Genomic DNA, 27250 nt, shown 5'->3' on the forward strand with positions numbered 1-27250 from the left:
TAAACAACATCAATAAGAATAACTTTCACAACAAATGCAGTAAGTTTGGATTGTTTAACCAATCAGAACGCAGTGATGTATTCATTTAATACCTTTCTGCTCATAAGCCTTGGCAACATCCCAGAATGTGATGAACCCTCTTAATAAATTAGAAAAATAAAATTCAAAATTAATTCTACCTACTGAACAGTTTTTATTAAAAACATAGAAAATTTAATACAAAATTTTGTATAAATTTTCTGAACAAACATTATCATTAGTTTTTGAAGACAACCTTTCCTTTTCTTAAATCAGTGCTATAAAAGTTCAAATGTAGTGATATAAAACAAAGTGTTTTAGTGACTCTGCTATGAATAGTCATTACACATAATTAAATCAGAAATAAAAAACACTTCCAACATATACTTATCTGTTTTTGCATTATAAACGGCCAGCTAAAATACTTAAATATTTTATTGTGAATAAAATATAAATGAATATAAAGGAAAAGTAACTAACTAACTAATGGATTCAACTTCATAAATAGGCAATACATTTCTGAATTTTAACTCCAAACTCTTATTTCAATCAGCGAGATTGACATTATTTGAAAAGAAATTAAAACTTCTATTTGCAAATAACATCAATCTAAACTTTGTTTCCTGATTTCAAAAGAAACACACTTTTTTTTTAAAAGAGAAGGTTGTCTACAAAGAGTTATTGTTACTGACATCAGACAGAGTTGTGTACCTTTGCCATATCCTGTACTTCACGAGGTGTAGCTGTACCATCCTCATTATACAGGTGTGATACAAATCGTAATTGCTCTGAAAACATTGTCATCAATTACATACTTATACCATCTTAACTCATATATTATATTTCTTACTCATTACTTTAATATATTTCTTATTTAATTATAACTTTAAACATGTTTCTTTTTCTCAGTCTATTACAGTATTCTAACTAATTTTAGGGGAAAGAAGGAAACCTGAATAAAAATACAAAAACTAGTTATATTTGCTTTTAATGTTTCTATTTTCAAATGTCTACAATATTAATAATTAAATAAAAAAATAAATGCATGAACAGGTCAAATAACTTTTAATATATTATTTGCCTTAGGAATGAATGGTGTTTAATATATTAAAAGACACACTGGAAATTGCTAAAATATATATCTGTGGATGTTGAAAAAGTCAAAGGAACATGTTCTTCTGTGGGGTGCTTCATTAGAAAAAAAAGATACAACATTATTTAAGTGCAAATCAAAGTCATTGGAGGTCTCTTGCATAAACTTCCAATCAACAATTTCTCGGGTATTGAAGATAAGACAGTTTATGCTTCATTTGACAATTAAGTGAACACAATGTCTGAAAACACTGACACATTTACACAAAAAAGAAGAAATGTTTGGAGTCACCTAAGTAACTCTTTTGACTTTGCTATTTGATAAAAATCAAACTCGGGTTTAGATTCTATTTTAGTCATCTGTAGTACAGAATTAACACAACAAGAACTTTAGAATTTCTAAAATGGATTTGTCCACCATCCATTTTTTGGCATTGCCCATTATCACAAAAATTTGAAGTTTTTTAGTCATCATTTTAGAGCTGTACATCTGTGCAGTGTAACCAGGCTCTAAACTGATGACTAAAAAACTTCAAATTTTTGTCCTGATATGTGATAATGGGCAATGCCAAAAATTGGAAGGTGGACAAATCCATTTTAGAAATTCAACATTTTAAGGGTTAGTAGTATAACATAAAGTGTATATGTGTCGTGTTTTCAAATTATCACAATTAAGATATAACAGTGTAATAACAACATATGAAATGAAGTTCACATCAAAGTAAAACTAACATGTTTCCTTTTGCCATATATTTCTTTTGTGCAAGAACAATGGGTAATCAATTATACTGATAAATGATTTATTAATCAATTAAATCAATCACCAAAATAAAATTGTCATTAATTGGACATTTAATTATGAAACTGATTAAAAAACAATGAAATAATATGAACTTCATTTACTTTTAATGTAAACCCATGACTCTTAATCTCTACCTTATAAGATAATACAAGACTTTCCCAAAGGCTCATAAAAGCGAAATATGTAATTCGCAACAAGAAAATACAAAGATAGAAAATAGCAAACATCCATGCTGACGAAAAATATACAGAAATACATGCATATTATGTTGCACTGTACTCATGCCAGTATATTATAAAAGAGTAACAAGAAAGAATTAAATATTCTAATATATGATCAAGGATAAAAATTTAAATTAGCAATAAAACTATTGCTGTTTTAGACCTTTTTTAGGGATTCCGTTTTACTATATTTCATAATCATGAGTTTTCTCTGTTTTTGGGTTTTTTTTTTTTTTTTTCATTTTTTTTTTTTTAAAGATTTATCTTGTCAACGGGTTCACATAAATAACAACAACAAACAATGTGAGAGAAAAGGAAGGCTAAAATAATAATTAGATCAATGCCTAGGTCATATATCAGTAAATGTTTCCTTTTAACTGGTGATGATTGTGGTCGATTTCTCATCTGCCGACAATGTTTGCATACTGTTGATAAATGTCACATGTATATAATGCATATATATAAGAATACATACATAGTTATTACATATTTTTTATGATATTCCTTGGATAGAAATAAATTAGTTTATTTCTTTTGAGCATTCTTTCATTGATTCTGAAAGGGTTCACATGACGATAAAATATCTAGCTAGCAGGAATTATAATAAAAATAGAATTTAACCACCTTGTGATTTCATATGTATTCTCTGAATATATGTACAAATAAAACACTCCATAATGGGCTAAAATAAGACTTGTATCAATATTTGACAAAAATGTTGATCACTGATAAAACCTAAAAATAATCTTCTTACAAATGGTAAATGAATGAGATAATATGATTCAAATTAAAACAAAGAACATCTTTCTGGTATAATTCTACCTATAATAAGGGATACAATAATTAGAAAAGATTTTACTATATACATACCATTGAGATAACCATCCCAGTTAGCATAGTTCCGAAGGTCAATGTCCTCTTCATCTCCCATCAAACCACGCCGATAATTATCCATCATTTTACTGAACATAACAATATCATGCATTGGTCCAGTATGCACTTGTGCACGTTTCAACTGATTCAAACTACGAGAATAGTTTCTTTTGTCTTGATATTTTCGAACACTTGCTCGTACATGATCAATATAAGGTTTTTTACTTTTATGCATGCCATGTCTAGATCTTGAACGGCTTGGATCTGTTTCATTACCACTATCATCATTATCATTAAACCCTACTCTACTCCTTGGTGTTTTTCTACCAGTTCTATTTCTTCTTTCAGGATGACTATCTGCATCATCGTCATTCTTACTTGGTTCGATTCTTTCAAGAGAAACATATTTTCCCGTCTCCTTTTCCTTCTCCTTCTTCTTTCCTTGAGACTGACCCATTGGTGAAGTACTCCCGTCTCTCAGTCTTGGACCTTGTTTCTGTGTACTAACATCCTTGGTAAGAGGTGATTCCTCTGATCTCAGCGAAACATTTGATGTCCTTATACCATCTTCCTTTTCCAATACAGAATCAGCACTGGGTTTCTTACTTATCCCCTTTTTCTGTTGTTTTTCTGTGTTTACAGCAGCAGAAGATTTGTCAATACCAACTGATTTATCAAGCTTAGGACTTTCCGATTTTTCAGGACTTTCTCTGCCTTCAGATCCTTTTGGACTTTCTTTTCCTTCTGATTTTGCAGGACTTCCTTTTCCCTCAGATTTTGTAGGACTTCCTTTTCCGTCAGATTTTGCTGGACTTTCTTTACCCTTGGCTGGTGAAGGAGTCTTTGAAGGTGAAACTTTCTTTGCCTTTTCTTCTTCTTCACCTTTTTTCTCCTTTTCTTTTTCGTTTGCTGATACAGCTGCTACTGCTTTAACAGGTGATTTAGGACGAGTTTTTGATTCTTGGTCGCTTTTATCTTTGGCTGGTGAAGTTTTACCAGCCTCTTTAGTTGGAGACTTCTTTCCCTTCTTTTCTGTTTCCTCTTTCACAGGTTCTACATTAGGTTTACGTGTTCGTGCAGATTTTGATTCTCGTTTTTCAGTATTTGAAAGATCAGCATAGGAAAGAGCTCCTTTTTGTTTCAAATAATCTGCAGCTTCCTTATATCCTTTTATAACTGCAAGGTCATAAGGTGTGAACTCTTTGCCCTGAAGGTAAAAATAAACATTTGCATAAACAGGAAGTTGGTATAAGTCTGCTGAATAATGACTGAAATAAAGTTTAAGTATAAACCAACTTGAGTATAAAATACATGGTTATGGCGAGGAAATAATGTTTATTCCTTTCATGTATGGCACACTGTGATAATTAGTTAACAGTCATTTTTGTCACAAATTTACCAAATTTTCTGTAAATAAAGTGTGGCACTCAATTTTCTCTTGGATAAAATATATCAATATATATACATTATGTCACAAATTATCATTGCTCACTGTGATATTTTTCTGCAGGTTTGACAATTTCATTATCAAGAAATAGATTTCTAATTGATTTTAATCTTATTTATTATCTCCCTTTAAATATGAATTGTGTGCTTATATAAATATAGCACTTTACCCTTACATAATTGACTTTGGGTAATAGACTTCACAAGTTTTCAATTAAGAACAGTCATCTTGTTATTTAGTGGACTTCCACTTCTGCTAACATTTTAACTAATTCAAACTATCTAACTTAAAATGGTAGTACTACTTTTATTGAAACAACAAAACAAATATTTTTTTCAGTAACTTGATAATTTGACTGACCGACTTTGGGCTATTTCTATTCAAAAACAGACAAAAAGATAACCTTGAATTAAACAAGTTGGAGTTAATGATCAACAAATAATGCTGATATTCATCTATACAATTACCGTAGTTGTGTAGAGGAAAATTAATATAGTGCATACATTTTAATGATTTAACAATAATATTTAATTTCAACTTTACTGTAGCTAAGGTCATTCAAGTGTCACCAAAATATAGTTACAAAATTTATTTCCTATGTCAATATGTAATTTGTTTTGACAATGCATTGTAAAGTAACTTATAACAGATCCGTCAGACAATATGTAACCCTTAAGTTGCTTTATTTGTATAAATGGGTTTATTCTTTCCTAAATTGGAAAAAATGCTTATTGTTTATGATTATGATAATGTGAAAGATATTAACATCAAAAGGTAATCAAATAGCCAAAGTGTAAAAACTGTTAGGTTGTATGAACTTGAACACTAAAATACTGGTGGGACAGGCATGTAATTATTGCTGCAACCATTCAACAAGCATTTCGAATTTGGAATACTCCATTATATGTCTAAGGGATTTCAATACCAAATTGCAAAAAATGAGCTGCACAGACACTATGATTTGGCCAGCTAAAACAGACTCACAGAATAATCATTTTTAAGCTTCTTAAAATTTCTCATAATAGGTCTTAAAGTTTCACTTAAATTCCTTGTTAATTGTAAATTATGTACTTATTTCTCTTAATTAAGTGTGAATTAAATACTAAATATCCCAAGAGTATGTGTGAAGCATACATGCTTTTCACTTAAGTAAGGGTGAATGATAGACATATATTTCTTGGTTAGTGTGAATGTTACACTTATTTTTCTTAGTATGTGTGAATGATATGATTTTTCCTTTAGTAAGTGTGAATGACAGACCTATGTCCATTAGTAAGTGTGAAAGTTACACTTATTTCCCTTAGTAAGTACAAATAATTACTCATTCAAATGTGTTTTAGAAATGACAGAACTAAATTCTTAATTATTCTGATTATATCAGAAAGTTATTATTTTAACCAAATACTAACATTATAAAAAAATGACAGCTGAATAATTAGTATTCATTTTGACCGTGAGTTCACTGATTGTAAAATAATATGTATAAATTTACCTTAATATAATGTCAACGTAAATATCCATGTAAACATTTCTATCAATATATCAATGTATATTTTTACAATTCATCAATAACACACATGTCTTACAATCTGTATTTTTAGAACAATACCATTTAAACTATGATACATTATGTACCGGGTATATCACACCGAAGACAACCATGTAATTGGTAGATATATTTCTTTCTATTCACCCTTAATCTGATTACAATTTCTTCTTACTGCGGCCAAATGGTTAAATCTTTGTAGTAAAGATTGTGTCAACAAATTGGAAATATTTTCCATTTTTCCCTTTTAAAATTATGGTTTAACAATAAGTAGCTAAAGCCTTAAATGGGTGATAAAGGTTTGTGGAAAGACTGTAGTAACTTGTCTTGTATATTCATAAATTATGACAGTGTTGCCTCGAGCCTCGCCACTTTCAATGGATTGCTATTAACAATAAATCTACAAATAAATATTATACTGTCACTAGCAGATATTTAAGAAAATAATGATCATTTCCAACGTTTAAACTTTTATCTCATTAAATTTGAAAAATGGACTTGTCATGCTTTAATTTGGGACGGTCTATTGTTGATTTAAAGGGATATTTGAATATAAAATTTTAAATCTGTGCAGCCAACATTATTGAGACTGGTAAGAATGCTTGGATCTACACGCTTGCTTGCCCCATAACATAAATGTTGCCAAACTATCATGTTCTTTTTATCTACCGGTAAATGCAGATTTTTTATATTGGCCTGTTTATCATAAATACAAAGGGGTATTCAATGGTATTTTTTGTCGTAAACAGGTTTATACGGTTGACCACAATTAGTCTAGCACTATAACCATTCCTCTCCTTTACAGAAATGATGAGATCTTATACTCTAACATCTTAATCTGTCATGTAACCAGTAAAAGACTAGACTTTACTGAAATGTGACTATATTACTTTTTTTATAATAATCTTTGACATGAATCAGTCCAGAGATTAAATTGGCAACATCTTATTTATGATATGGACTAGCATCAAATAATAAGAGATATAATCAACAAGAGCTGTCGGTAGGACAGCATGCTCGACTATTCTTAGTGCTTGATAGTAAAAAAAATGCCTGATACAGTTACCTCCTCCTGTTTACAGGTTGGGGTCATAATGGTGAACAAGTGTGCAAAGTTTCAAAGCCATATGTCAATGGACTTTGAAAATATTTGAACTATTACAAAAACTTTAACGTAAATTCTAAGTCGAAAAAGGGGCATAATTCTGTCAAAATGCTTGATAGAGTTACCTCCTCCTGTCTACAGGTTGGGGTCATGATGGTGAACAAGTGTGCAAAGTTTCAAAGCCATATGTCAATGGACTTTGAAAATATTTGAACTATTACAAAAACTTTAACGTAAATTCTAAGTCGAAAAAGGGGCATAATTCTGTCGAAATGGTTGATAGAGTTACCTCCTCCTGTCTACAGGTTGGGGTCATGATGGTGAACAAGTGTGCAAAGTTTCAAAGCCATATGTCAATGGACTTTGAAAATATTTGAACTATTACAAAAACTTTAACGTAAATTCTAAGTCGAAAAAGGGGCATAATTCTGTCAAAATGCTTATTAGAGTTACCTCCTGCTGTCTACAGGTTGGGGTCATGATGTTGAACAAGTGTGCAAAGTTTCAAAGCCATATGTCTATGGACTTTGAAAATATTTGAACTATTACAAAAACTTTAACGTAAATTCTAAGTCGAAAAAGGGGCATAATTCTGTCAAAATGCTTGATAGAGTTACCTCCTCCTGTCTACAGGTTGGGGTCATGATGGTGAACAAGTGTGCAAAGTTTCAAAGCCATATGTTAATGGACTTTGAAAATATTTGAACTATTACAAAAACTTTAACGTAAATTCTAAGTCGAAAAAGGGGCATAATTCTGTCAAAATGCTTGATAGAGTTACCTCCTCCTGTCTACAGGTTGGGGTCATGATGGTGAACAAGTGTGCAAAGTTTCAAAGCCATATGTTAATGGACTTTGAAAATATTTGAACTATTACAAAAACTTTAACGTAAATTCTAAGTCGAAAAAGGGGCATAATTCTGTCAAAATACTTGATAGAGTTACCTCCTCCTGTCTACAGGTTGGGGTCATGCTGGTGAACAAGTGTGCAAAGTTTCAAAGCCATATGTCAATGGACTTTGAAAATATTTGAACTATTACAAAAACTTTAACGTAAATTCTAAGTCGAAAAAGGGGCATAATTCTGTCAAAATGCTTGATAGAGTTACCTCCTCCTGTCTACAGGTTGGGGTCATGATGGTGAACAAGTGTGCAAAGTTTCAAAGCCATATGTCAATGGACTTTGAAAATATTTGAACTATTACAAAAACTTTAACATAAGTGGTTACGCCGACGCCGACGCTCGGGTGACTGCAATAGCTCTACTTATTCTTATCGAATAGTCAAGCTAAAAATGAGCATTAGTGTATATAGCTAATTAGATTCATTTATTTCTTTCTATACTATTAGCTACTATTCAACAAGTTACAAAACTATATGAACTGAAGGGTTTGACAAAAAAAAAATAATAAAGTGAATCAAGATATTATCAAAGTTGAGATATGATTGAAAAGTACTACGACAATTTTTTTTCTCATAAGCAATCATAATTTGCTTGTTTTAGTTGCGTAGAAAACAGTCAGCTTATTCGAACCTTAAAGAAGTCCTTTTCCTGGCACTAACCACTACTGGTGTCATATGAGAGAACATGGCTTTGACCTCAGAAAGCCTAAAACCCTCAATCCTTGGGTTGGTGACATGCACCTTAGCAACTAGGGTATTTCTCCTTTAAAGGAGATAAATAAACACAAATATTGAAAATAAAGTTTTTATAAAAACATTAAAATCTCACCTTCTCAACTTATAACTCAAGTACATTACCTCTGATAAGATTTTAATAATTGTTATAAGATATATCTACTTATTCCATGTTAATTTACCATCAAATGCCATATAACAAGATTTCTTAAATCAAACTTTTATCAAATCTACAGATTATTCTCTTGAAGAAATACATACTATACTTATTATAGAAAAGTAAACAGTTTGAATAATAATAGGAAATTATACTTTAACATGAGCAAACACAGCTATACATACACTTTCTTACAAATTATTGAAATATTTTATATAACCATTTAAATAGGTATTATACAGTTTGTTAGTAAAAAAATATTTTTAATTTTAACAGGCCTCAAAGACTTCATTATAACCATTTACCCTAATAATTTCTTTTCATAAAACGTTTTAGTAGTATTTCAAAAGTGATACTTTTGAATGGCAACAATTAAAATCTATTTCTGTAACTTTTCAAGATTAGTCTCCCTTTGCTCTTATAGTTGAAATGAATTGCTTTTTAGCAAGATGACTATAATGATCTGAGTTAGGCAATATTAACAATAGTAAGATCATTCATAATACATGTATAAATTCATATAGAGACTGGTGAGGTTAGTTATTATTTTGCAAACATAACAACATAAATAATTTTTTTAATAAATCATTTGAAGAACAGAATATTTGTTTCTCATACAGCAAAGTTTACAGTGCCAAATACATGCATGTGGAATAATGCATTCAATTTTATCTCGTCTGTTCCTGAAGTGGTCTTTTAATATATTTTCTCTGTTGCTCTGCTCAGTAAATACGTGTTTTAAATTAAGAAACAAAAATTCTTTACTTACTTGATGCTTCATGAGTGCATTTTTGTTACAGTCTGCATTAATGAGAAGCTTGCAAAGAGGAAAATTGTTGGTTGCCGCGGCGATGTGAAGGAGAGTTTTACCAACGTTATTTGTCACATTTACAACATTCTTATGCTGCATTAAATACTTGACAACATCTGAAATGTACAAAACAATATTTTAATCTTTACTCTACAATAACCAAAAGTGCGAGCCTTTGCCACCAGTATAGAGCCAGGCCAGCCTGCACATCCATGCAGTATGACCAGGCTCATTATACCAACTTTAAATTTTCATCTTGATATACCCAAAATCAATAATGGACATTTCTAAACATAGAAGCTGGTTATAAATGGTAAAAATTTCGAAAATATAGAATAATAAAACAACATTAAATGTGAATAGGTCAATACAGATGAAATTCATATGCAGCATCTTAACCTTTTACCCCATGAGCATATTATAAAAAATGGCCGTTTTCATTGAAAAGCCTCATGTTACAAGTTCAAATTGCTATAAAACTATGAAAAATGCTTCAATACTGATGAAACTTGGCACAAATATTGACTGAACCATAACTTCTGTAACAGCATGCTCAATCTTAAATGTCCTGTTAACATGGCAACAGGGGGACGTCTCAAATTTGCGAAAAAATCACTATTTTGCATTGTTCTTTTCCATCAAAACTGATTTCAAATTGCTGCAACTTCTCAATACATTGAGATAGAGTAAAAGGCTTTTCAGCGTTTGTTACGCATTACCTTAGGATTGACCTGAGGCCATTTTTAGTCTGTCACATGTCCAAAATTGTCTTTCATTTTGATTGGGGGCCGCGCGGAAAAAGTGATCACTTTTTTAACAACATTTCTCAAACGAAAAACAGTGTTTGAACCCAAATAGGGCATTTTTCACTGTTTGAGGCCTCAAAAAGGGGGGGACAAAAAGCCGTCAAAACACGTCTATATGAGGGAAAAGGTTAAACAGCATTTAAAATATACTATGTAGATGTTCAGACTAGCTTGCCTCTATCCTGGAATGCCATCCTTTTTAATCAATCCTATTAAAGAACTAGCAGGTTAAATTAAGATAAATTATTTTTTATCATATTCTATATTAAACTACAATTCAAATTATAGTCAATACAGTAAAAATATTTCAACCTAATTTTAGAAAAAATATTTATTTATTCAACCACAGGTATGCAAGTCATATTTATGAAAAGGGGGATAAAAACCAAAATGTGACACTACTTCAATATACCTAATTTGTCAACATTTCAAAACCATTATTGATTTTAGCAAAAGGTGACAACAAAATTTACTTTGATAGAAGAGATAAGTCAAAATTAAATCTACAATAAAATACGAAAACTTATCTTAGTGTTTGAAATATAAACCTTTCTATGGTAAAATAGATCAAATTTCTGACATAGGATAACCATATTTCTAACTTTATTGAAAAAAAGGTAAATTTGTTTATTCATCTAATAAATGATGCGTTAGAAATGAAAGGAAAGACAAATTTACACCATGGCTTAAATTTTTAGCATACAATTTAAATAATGATTTATATAAAATGCTAAATTGTTTGTCCCCCAAAAAAATTTCAAGATAATATTTCTATTTGGTGATTACAGGAACTCCCCTGAGGTCAAAAAATCTAAAAAACTTATTACAAAGATCAAAATGGGCACTCAAAAAGATATGCACAAAAAAAATCAGAATAACTCAGAATAAAATTGAAATTCATAGTTTTGTGCTATGTTATTTAACAGCATTTTAACGCTTTTCATTTTTGGGTCTATTTTCATAATCATAATATCATAATTATTTTGAAAAATTGCACACAACTTTTAAGGCCAGACCAGTATATCAAATGGTACGAGGTTAATCTGTCAGAAACTTGCAAAAATTCATTCAATTTTGTTACTAAACACAGCTAATATTCATTTGATGACAATGTTTTTACAAATAATTAAACAAATGTTCATCAGTCTGATCTTTGTAGTATAGGACAGAAATGGGAAAAATATGACAATTCATCAAAATATAATCAGTGTTGAACTTTTACAAAATAATCACATGTTACAAGATTTGGAATGACAATAACCAGTCAATTAAGGGCATACCAGTCTGCAAGTCTTTGCCAATTCATTTATACAATACTCTATATTATACTATTTTAATATTGATATCTTTTGAATCAGTTTAAGACAGTCCAGTATTAACCCTTATCCTGCTGGTGGTGACTAAATCTACTCATGCCTCTAGAACAGACCAAGTCCATGATCTGAGTCTGTCTAGTCAGTACATATTCTGAAATCTTCCCTAAAAAGATCAATGTTTTTTCCAGGATGAAAACAGACATTTTCATAAAGACATTTAGTATGGTTATGTGTTAAAATCAAGGTGTCCATCACAAATTACACAGATTTTGTATTTTTAAAGCCGGGAAAAAATTAAAGAAATAATAGAAAAGATACAAGAGAGCTAACCTATGTGTCCTTTTTGTGCAGCTTCATGTATTGGGTAGTCTCCCTTTTTATTTTGGTGCCATAAATCAACCTTCTCTTTCTCCAGTAACTTGAGAGTATCCAGGCAACCTTTAATAGCGGCACAGTGGGCGGGACTGAAAATAAAATTTAAAAGTTATTTATATGATTATCCAAGGGTGCCTGAAATTACTTTTAATCTTTTGGATAAGACATTGATGAAACAAAGACCAAAGGTGTTGCAAATTTGCAAATTTTGCAAATTTCAACAAGAACCTGTGATCTTAGTTTTGTCAATTAGTTCTCATCAACACAAAGATTGTTTTTCTGCTGCAGTTCCATGAATAAGTTTAACAGTGGTGATAATAAATATACATGTATGAAACTAGAAAAAAAATAAAAATGACAAAACCGATGACTATAATTGTATATGTTTAAGAATGAGAAAAGGATGTAAGAAGAATTATATAGAGATAATGAAATTGCATGCAAAGTTTTCAAAACAAACAAAATTGGCAATTTAACATTTTATGATTCTTTCATGACTTTTCATGACTGTATTTCAATTTCTATGGAAAACGTGTATATTCAGGTTTGTCCATTTATCTTTTCTATTTATCCATTTTATATCAGATGCAGATACTAATTTCATATTATTTCATAATCAGTTTGAATGTTTCTAAAGAATAATTTGCATTTCCAATGATATAATATACCTTATAATGAATAATACAAATTTACTGTATGTATTTAATCAAAATGAAAAAAAAAATATTCACAGTGTTTGTATATTCATGTTAAACTAAATACATATCATCTACTGGTTGGGGACCACCAAAAACGGACAACCACCAAACCCGGACAGCCCCGAAAATGCTTAATTTAGTTGTTTTTCTTTGTTCATTGGTTGTGGATCTATCAGTCACTTTTTTAAAAACAATAAATGCATTTTTCTTCCATAAAAAAGTAATTAAATTTATTTCAACGGTAATATTTTAATGTCTATTTCAATAATGTTGACATTGAAAATTTGGGCGTTAAGAGTGCAATACCTGAACTGATATACTAGCTATAATCATTTGCAGAGTAAACAATAGAATATCCAAAACTTTAGCATTTCCTGCTAAAATATTGTATATCATGTTAAAAATTAAAATACCCAAGCATTTAACTGAATAAAATCATATCATGTACATATCTGTCCGGACACATGGTACTGTAGTGTAGCCAATTTAGGTAATTTTGATATCCTCCTGCACGAGCCTCAGATATAAGTGTCAATATACTAGTAATCAGAAATAAACAAACTATTTTGTTAGTTAAGGGAAGAACCTTAAGCTGTACTGTGTCTAATTTTCAGGTCTCTAAATTTGAAATTATGAAGTATGTATGAAAAAATGTTAAAAGGGTGTCCGGTTGATGGTCCCCGACCAGTACTTTGTATTCAAAACAATTATTTGAAATATACAATGAAAATTACAGTAAAGCACTGCACTAATTTCTTTTTATTACAAATCATCAAAATTGTACATTTTTTTTCTCTTGATATATATAATATCTTGAAGACCCCTAATGGGTTGAACCAGTAGTTGTTTTTTCATGCAATTAGTATCATAGTTTTGTTAATGAATAATTGCAATATTAATTGAAAAAGGCATTGCTTCATTCATCTTTTTCCCATTTTTTAACTGTATTGTCTGGAACTTTAAATTTTGAATATAAAAATATGTAATATTGATATAAGATACAAATGTATAAAAAGAAATTTACCATTGCTATTATTCTATCCACACAGAATTTATTCCCTTCCTCATATATATTAAAACTTTTTTATCGAAAATTTACAGACAGCACAATCTAATAACTTTAGAATTTACAATGTGATAAACAGATAGGTTTTAACACAACTTAGTGAGAATTAATTGCTATTCCTTTCATTACAGTTACACCATTATTGTATACATCAAGGTCATGTTTGCTAATCATTATATCATAAAATCCTATAACTAACAAAAGCCTTACATGACTACCATGGAAGACAGCGAGTAAACTCTTTGGTATACCAAAGTCTCACTTTACTATGTAATATGGTTGCAGAGTCAAATCTTAAAGCAACACGTCACCAGGTCAGTGAAAAAACAAATTTTCAAATTTCCAAAAAGTCTAAATTAAATCTTTTAACCTACCATAATTTCTCATTAAGTGTTTAAAGTATGTGAATATTAATAATTGAGGTACGTTTTTGAATGTATTATGCATATTATTACATAATTTACTTTATCACATACCCGTGCCTATTTTGCTACTCCATATAAATGTTATTGCACGGCCGTGCATATATTTTGACATGTAACTTGCATTATAAAAACATACTGTAAAGACATGCGAAATATTAGTGTTACACTACAGGTGCATATCATTTGCACTTTAAGCAGTCTTTATTTTGGGAAGGTGATAAACAGAATATTATATTCGTGTAGGTTCAATACTGAATTTATTGGACTCATTGAATAAACTAATATTTTGCTCGCCAAAGGCTCGCATTATATGATTTTATTCAACTCGTTTAATAACTTTAGTATTGAACCTCAGCATTCATTTAATATCCTCTATATATTTATTACCAAAATTCTACCCTATTCTAAATGAGTTCAAAAAAATCTCTGTATATTCTGACAAGTTATAGCTGATTTCAGTGCATTAGGCTTCATTAGACATTGATAACATAATTTACATATCAGATCAATTTTTCAAATTTTCATAACAAAATATCACAAATCTAGAGGTGTGCTGCTTTAATGTATATTCTTAAGATACCAAACTTGACATTGGAATTTCAGTTTTCTGACATCTTAGAAGAACATCATCTATCAATATGTAAAGTTTAGATTTAATCAATTTTTATCTGTAAGTGATATGAGCCGCGTCACGACAAAACCAACATAATGGGTTTGCGACCAGCATGGATCCAGACCAGCCTGCGCATCCACACAGTCTGATCAGGATCCATGCTGTTCGCTTACAAACCCTATTACAAGTAGAGTTACTGATAGCAAAGAGCATAGATCCTGATCAGACTGCGCAGGCTGGTCTGCATCCATGCTGGTCGCAAACCCATTATGTTGGTTTTGTTGTGACGCGGCTCAATTATTAACTTTTATTAAATCATCAATAAGACTGGGGTTAACATTTATTGGTTATTAAAATAAAACTCTACAAAGTGAAAGGTATCATCAAGTTTTAAAATATTGATAGACAAAGTAGCCCTTGTAACAAATCTAAGCCTTCAAAAATGCGTGTACCTGAATTTGGTGGGATTTTTTGTGAACATTTAATTTCTTATTTTTTGGGTTTTTTTTTTTTTCAATTTGATGTTTAAATGTTAGCTTTCTGCTTTTGAGATTGCTTTTGAAGTGTTAACTCTCAAAAGTATCTTGATAGTTTTTTATAATGTTCTTATATGGCTAAAAGGCAATCCACGGTAAGGTTTATTTGACATGACAAGACAGGAAATAATTTTTTGAGATTAATGTTCTATTTGATAATAATGTGTGTGAAAAATTTCAGATCATTAATCACTCTGTTTTTCTAGAATAATTATTTTAATTTTGAAAAATGACCTAAAATTGAAAAGCATTGCAATGCGAATCACTCTTATTGGGCTAAGTACAGAACAAAAATATGATTTTCAGTCTATTTCGGAGTATATTGCTTAATTATCTTTAGCATTTCTTTAAAAAAAAAATTTGTACTCCAGATGATCTATGTGAGAAATTAGATTTTTTTCTTACTAAATTTTATGCATTTGGACCTCAGTTGAGTGCCTTTAACATTGTAAAATGTCCTTATTACTTTTTGTTTACAGTCCATTCAATGTCTGACTTATTATAATCATTTTTACAAACAAGTGTTTCTTGTGAAACCATAAATTTATATATAAACTATTTGTACAAGTTATTTAACATTTATCTATTCTATGGAATCAAAGTCACCTCATCACTATTTTTGTGTATGTATGTTTTTTAGTTGCCAATGATAACCTAGGGTAGGCAACTTTTTCAGAACAATATAAGATGAATAAATACGAGGCCAGGCAATTCTCAATTCTAGATGCATCAGTTGGCTACATAAGAAGCATATTTCTTATAATCTTACATGATAAACTTTAGTTGAAAAGCAGATAATAATCCTAGTTTTTGTAGTTTAAGGGACTCCAATGAGGTTTTTTTGATGTGATGGGAATGGAAACATTTATCCGAGATTTTAATTCCAATTGATGTAAACCAATAACTTGTGTGCAAATTTTTAGCTCATTCTTTCACCCCGTTTTTTTTTTTTTGGTTGCTCAAAATGGCACTGAAATGAAAGGCATTGCAACATTTTTTTCACTCAATTGTGTAGGATGTGCACAAAGTAATGATATTCAATAGAATTCTGTGTATATTTCTTTTTTCTACTTTTCTCTAAGAATTATGTAAGACTTTCAAATTTTATGTTTGTAGGCTTTTTGACCTCAGTGGAACTCCTTTATTTATAAATACAATGTATTACCCATTTTAAATGAATTTAAAAAAACTGTTAAAATCATTGCTATTGGTAAACTTAACTGATTACAATTACACATCAATGCTTATTATTTGGGTAGAAAAAAAGATCAGAATTTTACTAAAAAAACTGAGAAAATAAATCCTTTCAGATATAACAACTTAAACTGTAAATGCAATAGATAACTGTCACTTAATACCTAAATGATTATCCAACTGAAAATCAATGAATGGCCTTAATCAAAACATGTAATGAGCAAAAAAAATGAAGCACAAGACACAAAATTGTGTATTTAGAGATATCAAACTGTTACATGTTGACTTCAAGATTAATTCAATCATACAATAAATAGTGGAATGGATTTCTAACTTTTAATATTGATATCACTTTTCCAAAAGACAATAGTCAGCATGTGGTAATCAATGTTTAAGGTTACAATCTCAGTTCATCTAAAAATTGTTAGTTCTAAAAAAACATAACAAAACATTTGAGACAGTCTTGGGAAAAGTATGAAATTAAAAAAAAAAAACTTTAAAAAGCCAACTGCTTTAAATTTTTAAAAAGGGATTTGCCTTTTTTTGAATCAGGAAAAAGTTCCCTTGTTATTTTTTAAAGGGGTTTTTAAAAAAAATTTAGAAGTAAAAAGTACAGAAATTTTTGTTTAGTGAAAATAGATGCAGGGGGGGCCTGACTTTTTGACTGTGGCCCTTTTGCAATATGTTTTTGGAAACCCCTTAATAGACTAAAAAAAATTTTTTAAAAACATTTGCCTCAATTAGTCAAAACAATCGTTTTTATATATTACATTTCCTATACAATTTTTTGGGTACATAAATTTTTTTTGACAAATTTTTTCCTTTCTTTCTGCCCCGTTATCCAATGATTCACGTTACTTTTTTTTTTAATTAAAGCTTGTGTACATCCCTTTTTTACCCCCGGGGGATTGCATTAAAAAATTTGGTATTTTCATTATTTTTTTCTTTTTTCGGGCCCAATCAACATATCCTTAAATAAATCACTTTTAACAGAAATTTTTTTTGCAACATCATTTTTTGAAAGGGAAAAAAAACAATTATTAACAAAAAAATGAGGTAAAACTTACGGGCCATTTATTGCAAGGACTCTTTTTTAATTGGGTTGAAATTTGGCAGTGGTGAAATTACAACGCAGTTTTTTAAGATCTCTTTAGGGCAAGCTTTTTCCTTGACAAAAACTTTACACTCACTGCTTACGTTTTGCAAAAAAGGGGTTTTAAAAGTATTCATAACTAATAGCTCCTACACAGTAAAAACAAAAGTCAATCCCTGTCCCAAGTTACCTAAATGTTTTCTCTCTAATAAGAAAAAAGCTTAGCTTTGGTTCTTTTAGGAGAACAAAAAGAAGGGATCATCAAGATGAAAAAAAAATCTTTTAAAATTTGGCAAACTTTTCCTTTCCCAAAATTTTTGATGACAAAGACGTAACTTTTCATCAAAATTTGTTTTAAATGAGAAACAACCATTTTTATTTAAAATCTTTGTAAAATTTAAATGAAACCCAAACCATAGTTTTAAATCACAAATAGAAAACATTTCAAAAAATTTTACATCCACATAAGGTTGTTACTTTTCAAGAGAAAAAAAAAATTATAATTCCCTTTGAAAAGTCCTTTTGGTAGTTTAAGGGTTTCAGTTCAATTAAAATTTTTTTCCAAGGAAGGGCCCCCCACACTCCACTTTTTGTCAATTTATATCTGGGTCAAATATTTTTTGGACTTAAAAAGTGCCACAATTTTGGAAAATTTTAAAAATAAAAAAAAAAACCAAAACCCCTGCATTAGTACACTTGCTGACCAACATTCTTGTAAACCTTCAGGCCTACAGGTCAAATACTTTTTGAGCTATGCATGAGCAAGTTGAAAATTGCAAATTTTTACTAAAGGCAATAACTCTGACAAAACAGAATAAATCCACAAGCAAAACCCCAGGTGCACAACTTCACATGCTGATCAAAATTCCTGTAAAATTTTATGACTTTAGGTCAAACACTTTTTGAGTTACATGCGACACAAATTGAAAATTGCAAATTTTAACTAAGTCAAGGGCAATAACTTTAAAATTTCTAAATATATTCACATGAAAATAACCAGGTGCACAACTTCACATGCTGATAAACATTCCTGTAAAGTTTCATGACCCTAGGCTAAATAATTTTTGAGCTACATGCGACACAAGTTAAAAAAATTGCAAATTTTTTGCAAGTCAAGGACAATAACTCTGCAAATACTAAATAAATCCACAAGAAAATACCCAGATGCACAACTTCACATACTGAGCAACATTCCTGTAAGATTTCATGACTCTAGGTCAAATACTTTTTGAGTTACATGCGACACAAGTTGAAAATTGCAAATTTTTACTAAGTCAAGGGCAATAACTCTAAAAATACTAAACAAATCCACACGAAAATACCTAGGTGCACAACTTCACATACTAAGCAACATTCCTGTAAGGATTCATGACTCTAGGTCAAATACTTTTTGAGTAACGTGTGACACAATGGAGAAGGGACGGACGGACAGATGAATGGACAAGGGTAAATCTAAATGCCCCCGCCCCCCTAAAGTGGGGGCACAAAAAAGTGAAACTGAACACCAAATAAAAAGAACCTGCTCGGACTACACAGCCTCGCTGATCTGGCTTGACTCTTTTGAAGACATACCCACATTTTTCTCAACTCTAGCATTCATTATGTAATACTTAATGTATCATCAATCTTAATTAATCTAATTAAATTTTGTTATAGATATTTTCTATGTTATTGTGTTTGGTTTTACCTGTCAGATTATCTTTGTCAATGGAGTTTATGTCAGCCCCAGCTTTCAATAACATTCTACAGGAGTCTGCATTACCTGAAATAACAATTGTACATATTCAATGAATATTTTATCAAAGTTGTTTCATTGTGCATATTAAAATGATAATGATTATATTCTCCTATGGTAACATTACACCCCATCAGGTAATTTACACTTAACACTGCCAGCAACAGCTTCTACCAATGTAAATAGTGCAGAGGCATATCTTTGTCTGCAATGCTATCTATTCAGTCTGTTCATGGTTTGAAATATTTCCTAAAAATGATAAATGGTTTTGTCGAGATTGAGAGATGGACAAGTCCATTTAAGATATTTAGCTGAACTCCTCCTCTTAAAACTTCCCCGTCAGGGAAATAAACAAAACATCTGGGTTTGCCAATTTTAATTTTGGACTGTAAAAGGGGGACCTAAGTTTATTTCCCGCACTTTATTGTGATTTATATACTCTAACATCCCCAAAAAGATACATTTTTTGGAAATACTGGGGAATCTCTGACAGCCCCCAGGTAAAATGTGGTGGCTTTTTGGTCTCTGATAAATTCAATTTGGGTTACACTATCCCGAGGAAACTCAACAAAAACTGTCGGAGGACGTAACCTCAACTATTCAAAAAATTTCACAATGGGGTTTTTTATATAAAAAGTTACAAATAATAAAAAATTTCCAAAAATACAAAGGTTGTATAGATGTTTTTTTCGAGTTAATCACTGCTTTATTATTATGAATTCATAAAATTGTTCCAAAAAAAGGCACTAACCCTTCAGCAGTTATGGAGATACCAGCTTACAAGCAAAAACTTAACCTAGAATTTGACTAGAAGTTGAACAAGGTGCATAATAATGAAAGAAAAAATCAGAGTTATGGGACTTATGCCAATCATGTTAGATAATCACAGAGAACAAGTGTGTGAAGTTTCAATCCATTCCCTTCAGTAGTTATGGAGATACCAGCTTGCACGCAAAAACTTAACCAAGAATTTCTTAGTCGAAAAAGGGGCATAATTATGCCAAAAAAGCAAATCAGAGTTATGACACTTGTGCCAATCATGTTAGATAATCATCACAGAGAACAAGACTAGTGTGTGAAGTTTCAATCCATTTCCCTTCAGTAGTTATGGGATACCAGCTTACACGCAAAAAACTTAACCGCAGGGACGCCAACGCCGATAAATGGGTGACTGCATTAGCTCGATTATTTCTGCAAATAGTCGAGCTAAAAACCAATCACCAACTTTAAAACAAATTTGAAGGAAAGTAAAACCCATTCCCTACCCTCCTACCTTATCAAACAAAAGAACATTATTTCCGACAACAGACACCTAATATTCAGCAACCTATATTAATACAAGCAATAAAGTACTTTCAGTAGCCTACCTCACTCAGAGTTGTCTCTTTGAAATTTTCAGGAGAGTTCAAAGAAGTTTAGGGGCAAATGTTTTCAAACCATTTAATGCCCTGACCAATTATCTGACCTAAATGAACATTCTACATTGTTAGTTTTAACCCTTTAAAAATTAGAACACAGAACCTTAGTGAACTAAAACTTTCTGTAAAAAGTTTGGTTAAAATTTATCATAAAAAAATTATGTTTTTTTATAAAAAAAAAAGAAATCCCTTTGATACTTAAAAAAAATATAGAGGTAAATATTGATTTTATAAAGTTGGTTTTCAAGAAAGATAAATCCTACCTGAACAAGCTGCCCAAAGCAAGGGTTGTCTCCCTGCATCATCTTCTACATCTAGCTGTACTTTGGCCTCAAGGAATTTTTTTAAGACTTTCTCAGAAATTCTAGACTCTGTATTACCCGAGTTAGCACCATTCATCTGAGCTGCGTAGTGAATAGGGTAGGCAACATGACTATCAGCCGTAGATAAGTTTGCCTTATTCTGTATTAATACATCTAATACCTTCAGGTGTCCACATACTGAAACCAAAATTGTATTCTGTTCACTATAAAAACTTACTTTTGTAGCATTCAAGTACACAAACCCTGTCAGTGAAAAGCTAGCTCACCACCAAGGGTGGTTTATGTCCTTATATACGGGAAACATTCCTTTATGTTAATCCAACAACTTAAGCTTTTGCATATTATTATGCTCATTATCAGTATTATGATGTTCTTTATAAAAACTTACTTTATTTTAGTGTATACGTGTACCTTGATTCTATACTTTCATTTCAGATTTTAAGTTAATGTCAATTTTTGTATAATTTTGTCCTTTGATTTAAACTAAGTTTTGGTTTTTGCTCCTGATGAATATTTTTTGTCAGGCACAACAGGGCCTTGTATATATCTTGCCATTTTAATTAAATTTTCATGAGTTCATATATTTTTTAACATTTTTTATATTCACAATATCCACCATATTTTTTACCTGCTGCCCAGTGAGCTAGTGTATGCCCTTCATTATCTTCTGTACCAATATTTGCCCCTTTTTCTAACAGCAGTTTTATCAGGTTCACGTTGCCCACCAGTACAGCTAGTGCCAGCGCAGTATATCCCTGCTCATCCTGCACCTCGAGGATCGAACTGTCGTTCTCGAGGAGCATCTCGGCACACTGGGTCTCTAGGTTGTCGGCACAATGATGGAGAGCCGTCTTCCCCGAGGTATCACATGCTGTCACCAATGCCTGAAGTATGATTTTAAAACGTAATGAATACATGTATTTTAACAACATTGTTACTTCACAGGTCATTAAATATTCAGTATTATCAGGAAATGGTAATAATTCATACCTGATGTTAGGGAAAACTGGTAGCAAAGTACTAATGGCATGGTTAAAGCCTTGATCATTAATATTTAGCCTGTGTAATTTTAGCATTAGAGAAATAGATATGCTTTTCAATCAAGCAAATTAACAAAAAAATCATTAATTTTGTTCAATAATAAATAATTAGCAAATTTAGAGGCATTTAGTTTACCAACTGCTTGTTTATACAATAGTATATTTTCATGGATTAAGAAATATTGAAAAGAGTTTTTTTACAACAAAACTAGTGAGAGCTGTCATTAAGGAGTGACAAAAAACCCACTTTTCACATGACACAGAGTTTTATGTAGTCATTAAGGTAAATGTTTGAGCTTCCATCAAAGAGAATAGGTTTTAATGATTGGATAATTGTCTGACAATTGACCTTTAAGTGACAGCCAAGCATGTGTTCTAAGCATCACCTTTATGATGTGAATATTTGATTAAATATTGAAAAAAAATCCTTCATATAGTGTAAGATTTATAGATCTGAAACAAAAATTGTCTGACATTTGACTTTCACCTGTGATTCTATTCTAATGATATCACAGTGGCGGCATGAGTTCTGCATGTCACCATGCTGAGGTGAATGTTTGAGCTCAAATTGAAGAAAATCCATCCTTCAAAGATTTATAGAGCAAACACAAAATTGTCAGCCCTTACATTTAACCATCAAGTGAGATCTCGACCTTATGCCTGACTACATGGACAGCATGGATTCTACACTGCCTTATCTTGATGGACATTTGACCCAAATTTGAAGAAAATCCTTCAAGGGGTATAGCCTTTAATATATTTGAGCAGATAAGTTAAAGCTTCTGTCCCACACATTGTAGTTTGGGCATTTTTTAAATAAAATGTCATCAAAAGATAAAATTTCACCACAGACTTGTGTGTTTATATGGAACTAGATGATTAATAAATGTCTTGCTATGTTAATGATGCTGTAATTTTAAACCATTGAAACTTTTTATTTTGTAAATATTGACTTAAATTATTTTTAACTGGTTGCAAGTAGATCCATTGGTTGCAGGTAGTACCCCTTAATCGATTGCTGCACAATATATCATAGAAAATTATGTCTATATAAAGAGACAAATAAAGAAGAATATAATTATATCAGTAATCCAGTTTAAAACTGATATTTATATAGTAAGTTGCAACAATATGTTCACAATTGTGATAAAACAGTTGTTTATATCTGTGTCTAATAAAACATAACAACTGTTTGTGGAAACTGCAACATTTACTTCTATGCATATTTAATAATTGTAATCAAATATGTTGATGGTTATTAGACCCGTTTTGTGTGGGAGAGCTAAGCTTTAAAGACAGATGTAGGAATAAACAGACCCATGCAACAAAGTGATTTCAGTTAAGCCCAAATCACATTGTTTGGAAAAAAACATTTTACATAATAAAATATTTTACAAACAATAGCTTTAATTAAAGCAAAATTTCAATTATTGAAGCTCTGATGGCAATATTGGAGACAATTTAACCACCAGTATTAAGCTTCACAATCAGTCCTATATATAACTTAACCAAGACAGTTCCTGAAATACAAAACATGACAACAAATTTATTACCTGGGAACAAGGGGAAAAAGGGATGATAATGATACTGACCCCATTTTCTAGCAGGAACTTGAGCTGTTCAGCGTTGCCGTTTTGACACGCAACAATCACAGGTGTCTTATCATCGTCACCGGGCTGGTCCATTATCGTTGTTGAAAATTTTGGGTGTTGGCTGATTATCTTGTGAAAGAATCGTATATCAGTTGACTCGCAGCAGAGGTATAAAATAGAACGACCTTCGGAATCTACAGTGTCAATACGAGGTGTATGTCTGAAAATAGAAAAATGTAAATCAATTTTTAAAAATATTGAATGAGCTGCCAAAGTCCTGACTGAACCTGAGGGGAATGGTCCTAAAACTTGGCAGGGATGACAAGAAGGGTACTACGGTGTATGAGCCACTAGTATGAAGAGATGGCTTAAGGGTGTCGGCCCTAATTGCTGGCACAAACAGTTTTCAGGGCTTACCTTCATGCATAATTCATTATTGTAACTGGTTACTGTATGTTAAATGTGCTCATTGACCACTGTACAGTGACATACTTTTCTGTTCAAAATTCATTTATTTGGCTAATACTTTGTGAAAATTTCATTGAGGTAATTTATCACAACTTAAGGTATAAAATTAATCAACTCTTTTAGGGCATGAGTGACATGTCCAGCGTCAGTACTTAACAGTGAAAGCTGCTTTTTGTACCTGAATAAATGAATCAATCCTCATTAAGCATATATTGCATACCTACAAAGTCTGACATACATTTTTTACTAAGAAAAGAAAAAATATTTACTTGTTTAAATCTGCAATATTTAATAATCTGCTAAAGATATCTATAAATGCTAAATGTACACCACAATGCAACCACTATGATCTCCCCAGACACATTTAGTATTTTAGAATATTAAATGCACATATGATACCTCTAATAGAATAAAACTCATCAATTATCATGACCTTAATTGACAAAATATACAAGGCACTGGGAAAACCTTAATAATTTTTACCGTATTTCAATGTAGATATTATATAACCTTTATATTACAGCTGAAGCTTTCACTTTTTGCTAGACTTTCATCACATCACACAAACAAAACAAGTTATTTTAGCAATTTAGATAAGGAGGCTTCTTTGCATACTAAACATAGTTACAGGACCTAAAAAGAAGTTTAAAAGTATGACACTATTTGTTAAGAGTATGTGCCGTATCAGCTCATTGATTCTATTTTAAACTGTTATCTGAATTCTAAATGATATTGCAAATTGATTTGTGAAGGTCACATTTAGAAATGCAGCAGTAAATAAATTTTCATTTTATGAAAAGTAAGCAAATTTTAAAGAGAAATAAGTAAAGCAGCATGATCTGCTTTTTCTGGAAGAAATTATAGTAAATGCGACATTTAATATTATTACCCCTCACTTTTGGCCAATGGGAGTTATTCAAGTGTAGCATGTGACTGAAAGTTTTGTACAGTGACGTAGGCAACATTTTTTTTTCATAGTAAAAATCTGAAAAATAAAAACCTATAGGAAATGTGTCCAAATGAAGCAATTTGTTTGGAGTAATAAATCAAATGACATAGGTCTGTAACAGCAAAAATATCATCCCTCGTAAAAATACTGTTACCCTCGACAAACACCTCTGAAGTAATAGTTCTTTTCATCAAATGATACTTTTACTGTTACTTACAAACGTTTTAATTTACTACTTGACTGTTAACTGTGTTTGAAGGACCTGCCCTGATTTTAATTTGGATCAGCGTATGTCCATTAGAAACTAAAGGATAGTGACATCTAATTAAATGTCTCAGTCGCAAAACAATATAGAGCCTACTCAAATGTACAGGCCAGCCTGGCTCTACACATGTGGCATAATGTGCAAAGGTTCTGCAGATCAGGTTCAAGAATAAATTTAAGGCTTAAACTATAATTTCCCAATTTTTTGTATTATTATATTGATGACTATATCACCATATGGAAAATTTCAATCTTTATGTTCAAGTATTGATTATATCATTTCATAAAGCATTGAGACATTGTATCTCTAGTGTAATATCATTACATAAAGCATTAGAACATTGTGTTTCTAGTGCAATATCATTTCATAATGCATTACATCATTGTATCTCAAGTGCAATATCATTTCATAAAGCATTATATCATTGCATCTCTAGTGTTACATCATTAAATAAAGCATTAGAACATTGTTAGAACATTGTTTCTCTAGTGCAATATCATTTCATAAAGCATTGCATCGTTGTATCTCTAGTGTAACATAATTTCATAAGGTATTAGAACATTTTCTCACTTAAGTGCAATATCATTTCATAAAGCATTGCATCATTGTATCTCTAGTGTAATATCATTTCATAAAGTTTTAGAACATTGTATCTCTAGTGTAATATCATTTCATAAAGTTTTAGAACATTGTATCTCTAGTGTAATATCATTTCATAAAGTTTTAGAACATTGTATCTCTAGTGTAATATCATTTCATAAAGTTTTAGAACATTGTATCTCTAGTGTAATATCATTTCATAAAGTTTTAGAACATTGTATCTCTAGTGTGATATCATTTCATAAAGTTTTAGAACATTGTATCTCTAGTGTAATATCATTTCATAAAGTTTTAGAACATTGTATCTCTAGTGTAATATCATTTCATAAAGTTTTAGAACATTGTATCTCTAGTGTAATATCATTTCATAAAGTTTTAGAACATTGTATCTCTAGTGTAATATTCATTTCATAAAGTTTTAGAACATTGTATCTCTAGTGTAATATCATTTCATAAAGTTTTAGAACATTGTATCTCTAGTGTGATATCATTTCATAAAGTTTTAGAACATTGTATCTCTAGTGTAATATCATTTCATAAAGTTTTAGAACATTGTATCTCTAGTGTGATATCATTTCATAAAGTTTTAGAACATTGTATCTCTAGTGTAATATCATTTCATAAAGTTTTAGAACATTGTATCTCTAGTGTAATGTCATTTCTTATCCTGTCACTTGTATCAATTTCGGCCCGATAACAAGGTGTCGTATATTTTTACTGATCTACGGCACTTGATCACGTGGTATGCATGTTTGCCGGACTACTTTTCAAGAAAAAATATAAAAACTGTCGTTAAATCTTCTGTGTGTAGAATAACGAATTTTGGAAACGTTGATAAAACTTTGTTTGTTTATTTTATTTCACTCTATAATTTTTCAAGCGAAATAAAAATTATTAAAAGTGAAATAAATGTAAAACTTAACTCGTTTTCGACATTAAAATAGCGTACTTGATTTGATTGTTTTGCACGTGCTGTTTGGCGCTACATTGTGACGTCACGTAAACAATATTTTAAACGTCTGTACAGC

The 27250-nt window shown here is 30.8% G+C and overlaps 1 protein-coding gene across 1 annotated transcript in view; it reads right to left on the reverse strand.

Moving 5' to 3' along the window:
* LOC132737743 (inversin-like) overlaps window positions 1-27250 on the reverse strand; it is a 59851-nt gene that overhangs the window by 13167 nt on the left and 19434 nt on the right. The window contains exons 3-12 of the mRNA XM_060725077.1: window positions 23941-24160; window positions 21937-22192; window positions 21249-21485; window positions 19520-19594; window positions 17141-17153; window positions 12163-12296; window positions 9669-9826; window positions 3004-4213; window positions 2478-2558; window positions 730-806 (exon numbers count right to left, since the gene is read on the reverse strand). Coding sequence (XP_060581060.1) covers window positions 730-806; window positions 2478-2558; window positions 3004-4213; window positions 9669-9826; window positions 12163-12296; window positions 17141-17153; window positions 19520-19594; window positions 21249-21485; window positions 21937-22192; window positions 23941-24160 — 2461 coding nt within the window. The remainder of the gene's footprint in view (window positions 1-729; window positions 807-2477; window positions 2559-3003; window positions 4214-9668; window positions 9827-12162; window positions 12297-17140; window positions 17154-19519; window positions 19595-21248; window positions 21486-21936; window positions 22193-23940; window positions 24161-27250) is intronic.

This window comes from Ruditapes philippinarum, unplaced genomic scaffold (assembly GCF_026571515.1).
Source record: "Ruditapes philippinarum isolate M1 unplaced genomic scaffold, ASM2657151v2 ctg1792_1_1_1_1, whole genome shotgun sequence".
In the NCBI taxonomy this organism is placed as follows: domain Eukaryota; kingdom Metazoa; phylum Mollusca; class Bivalvia; order Venerida; family Veneridae; genus Ruditapes; species Ruditapes philippinarum.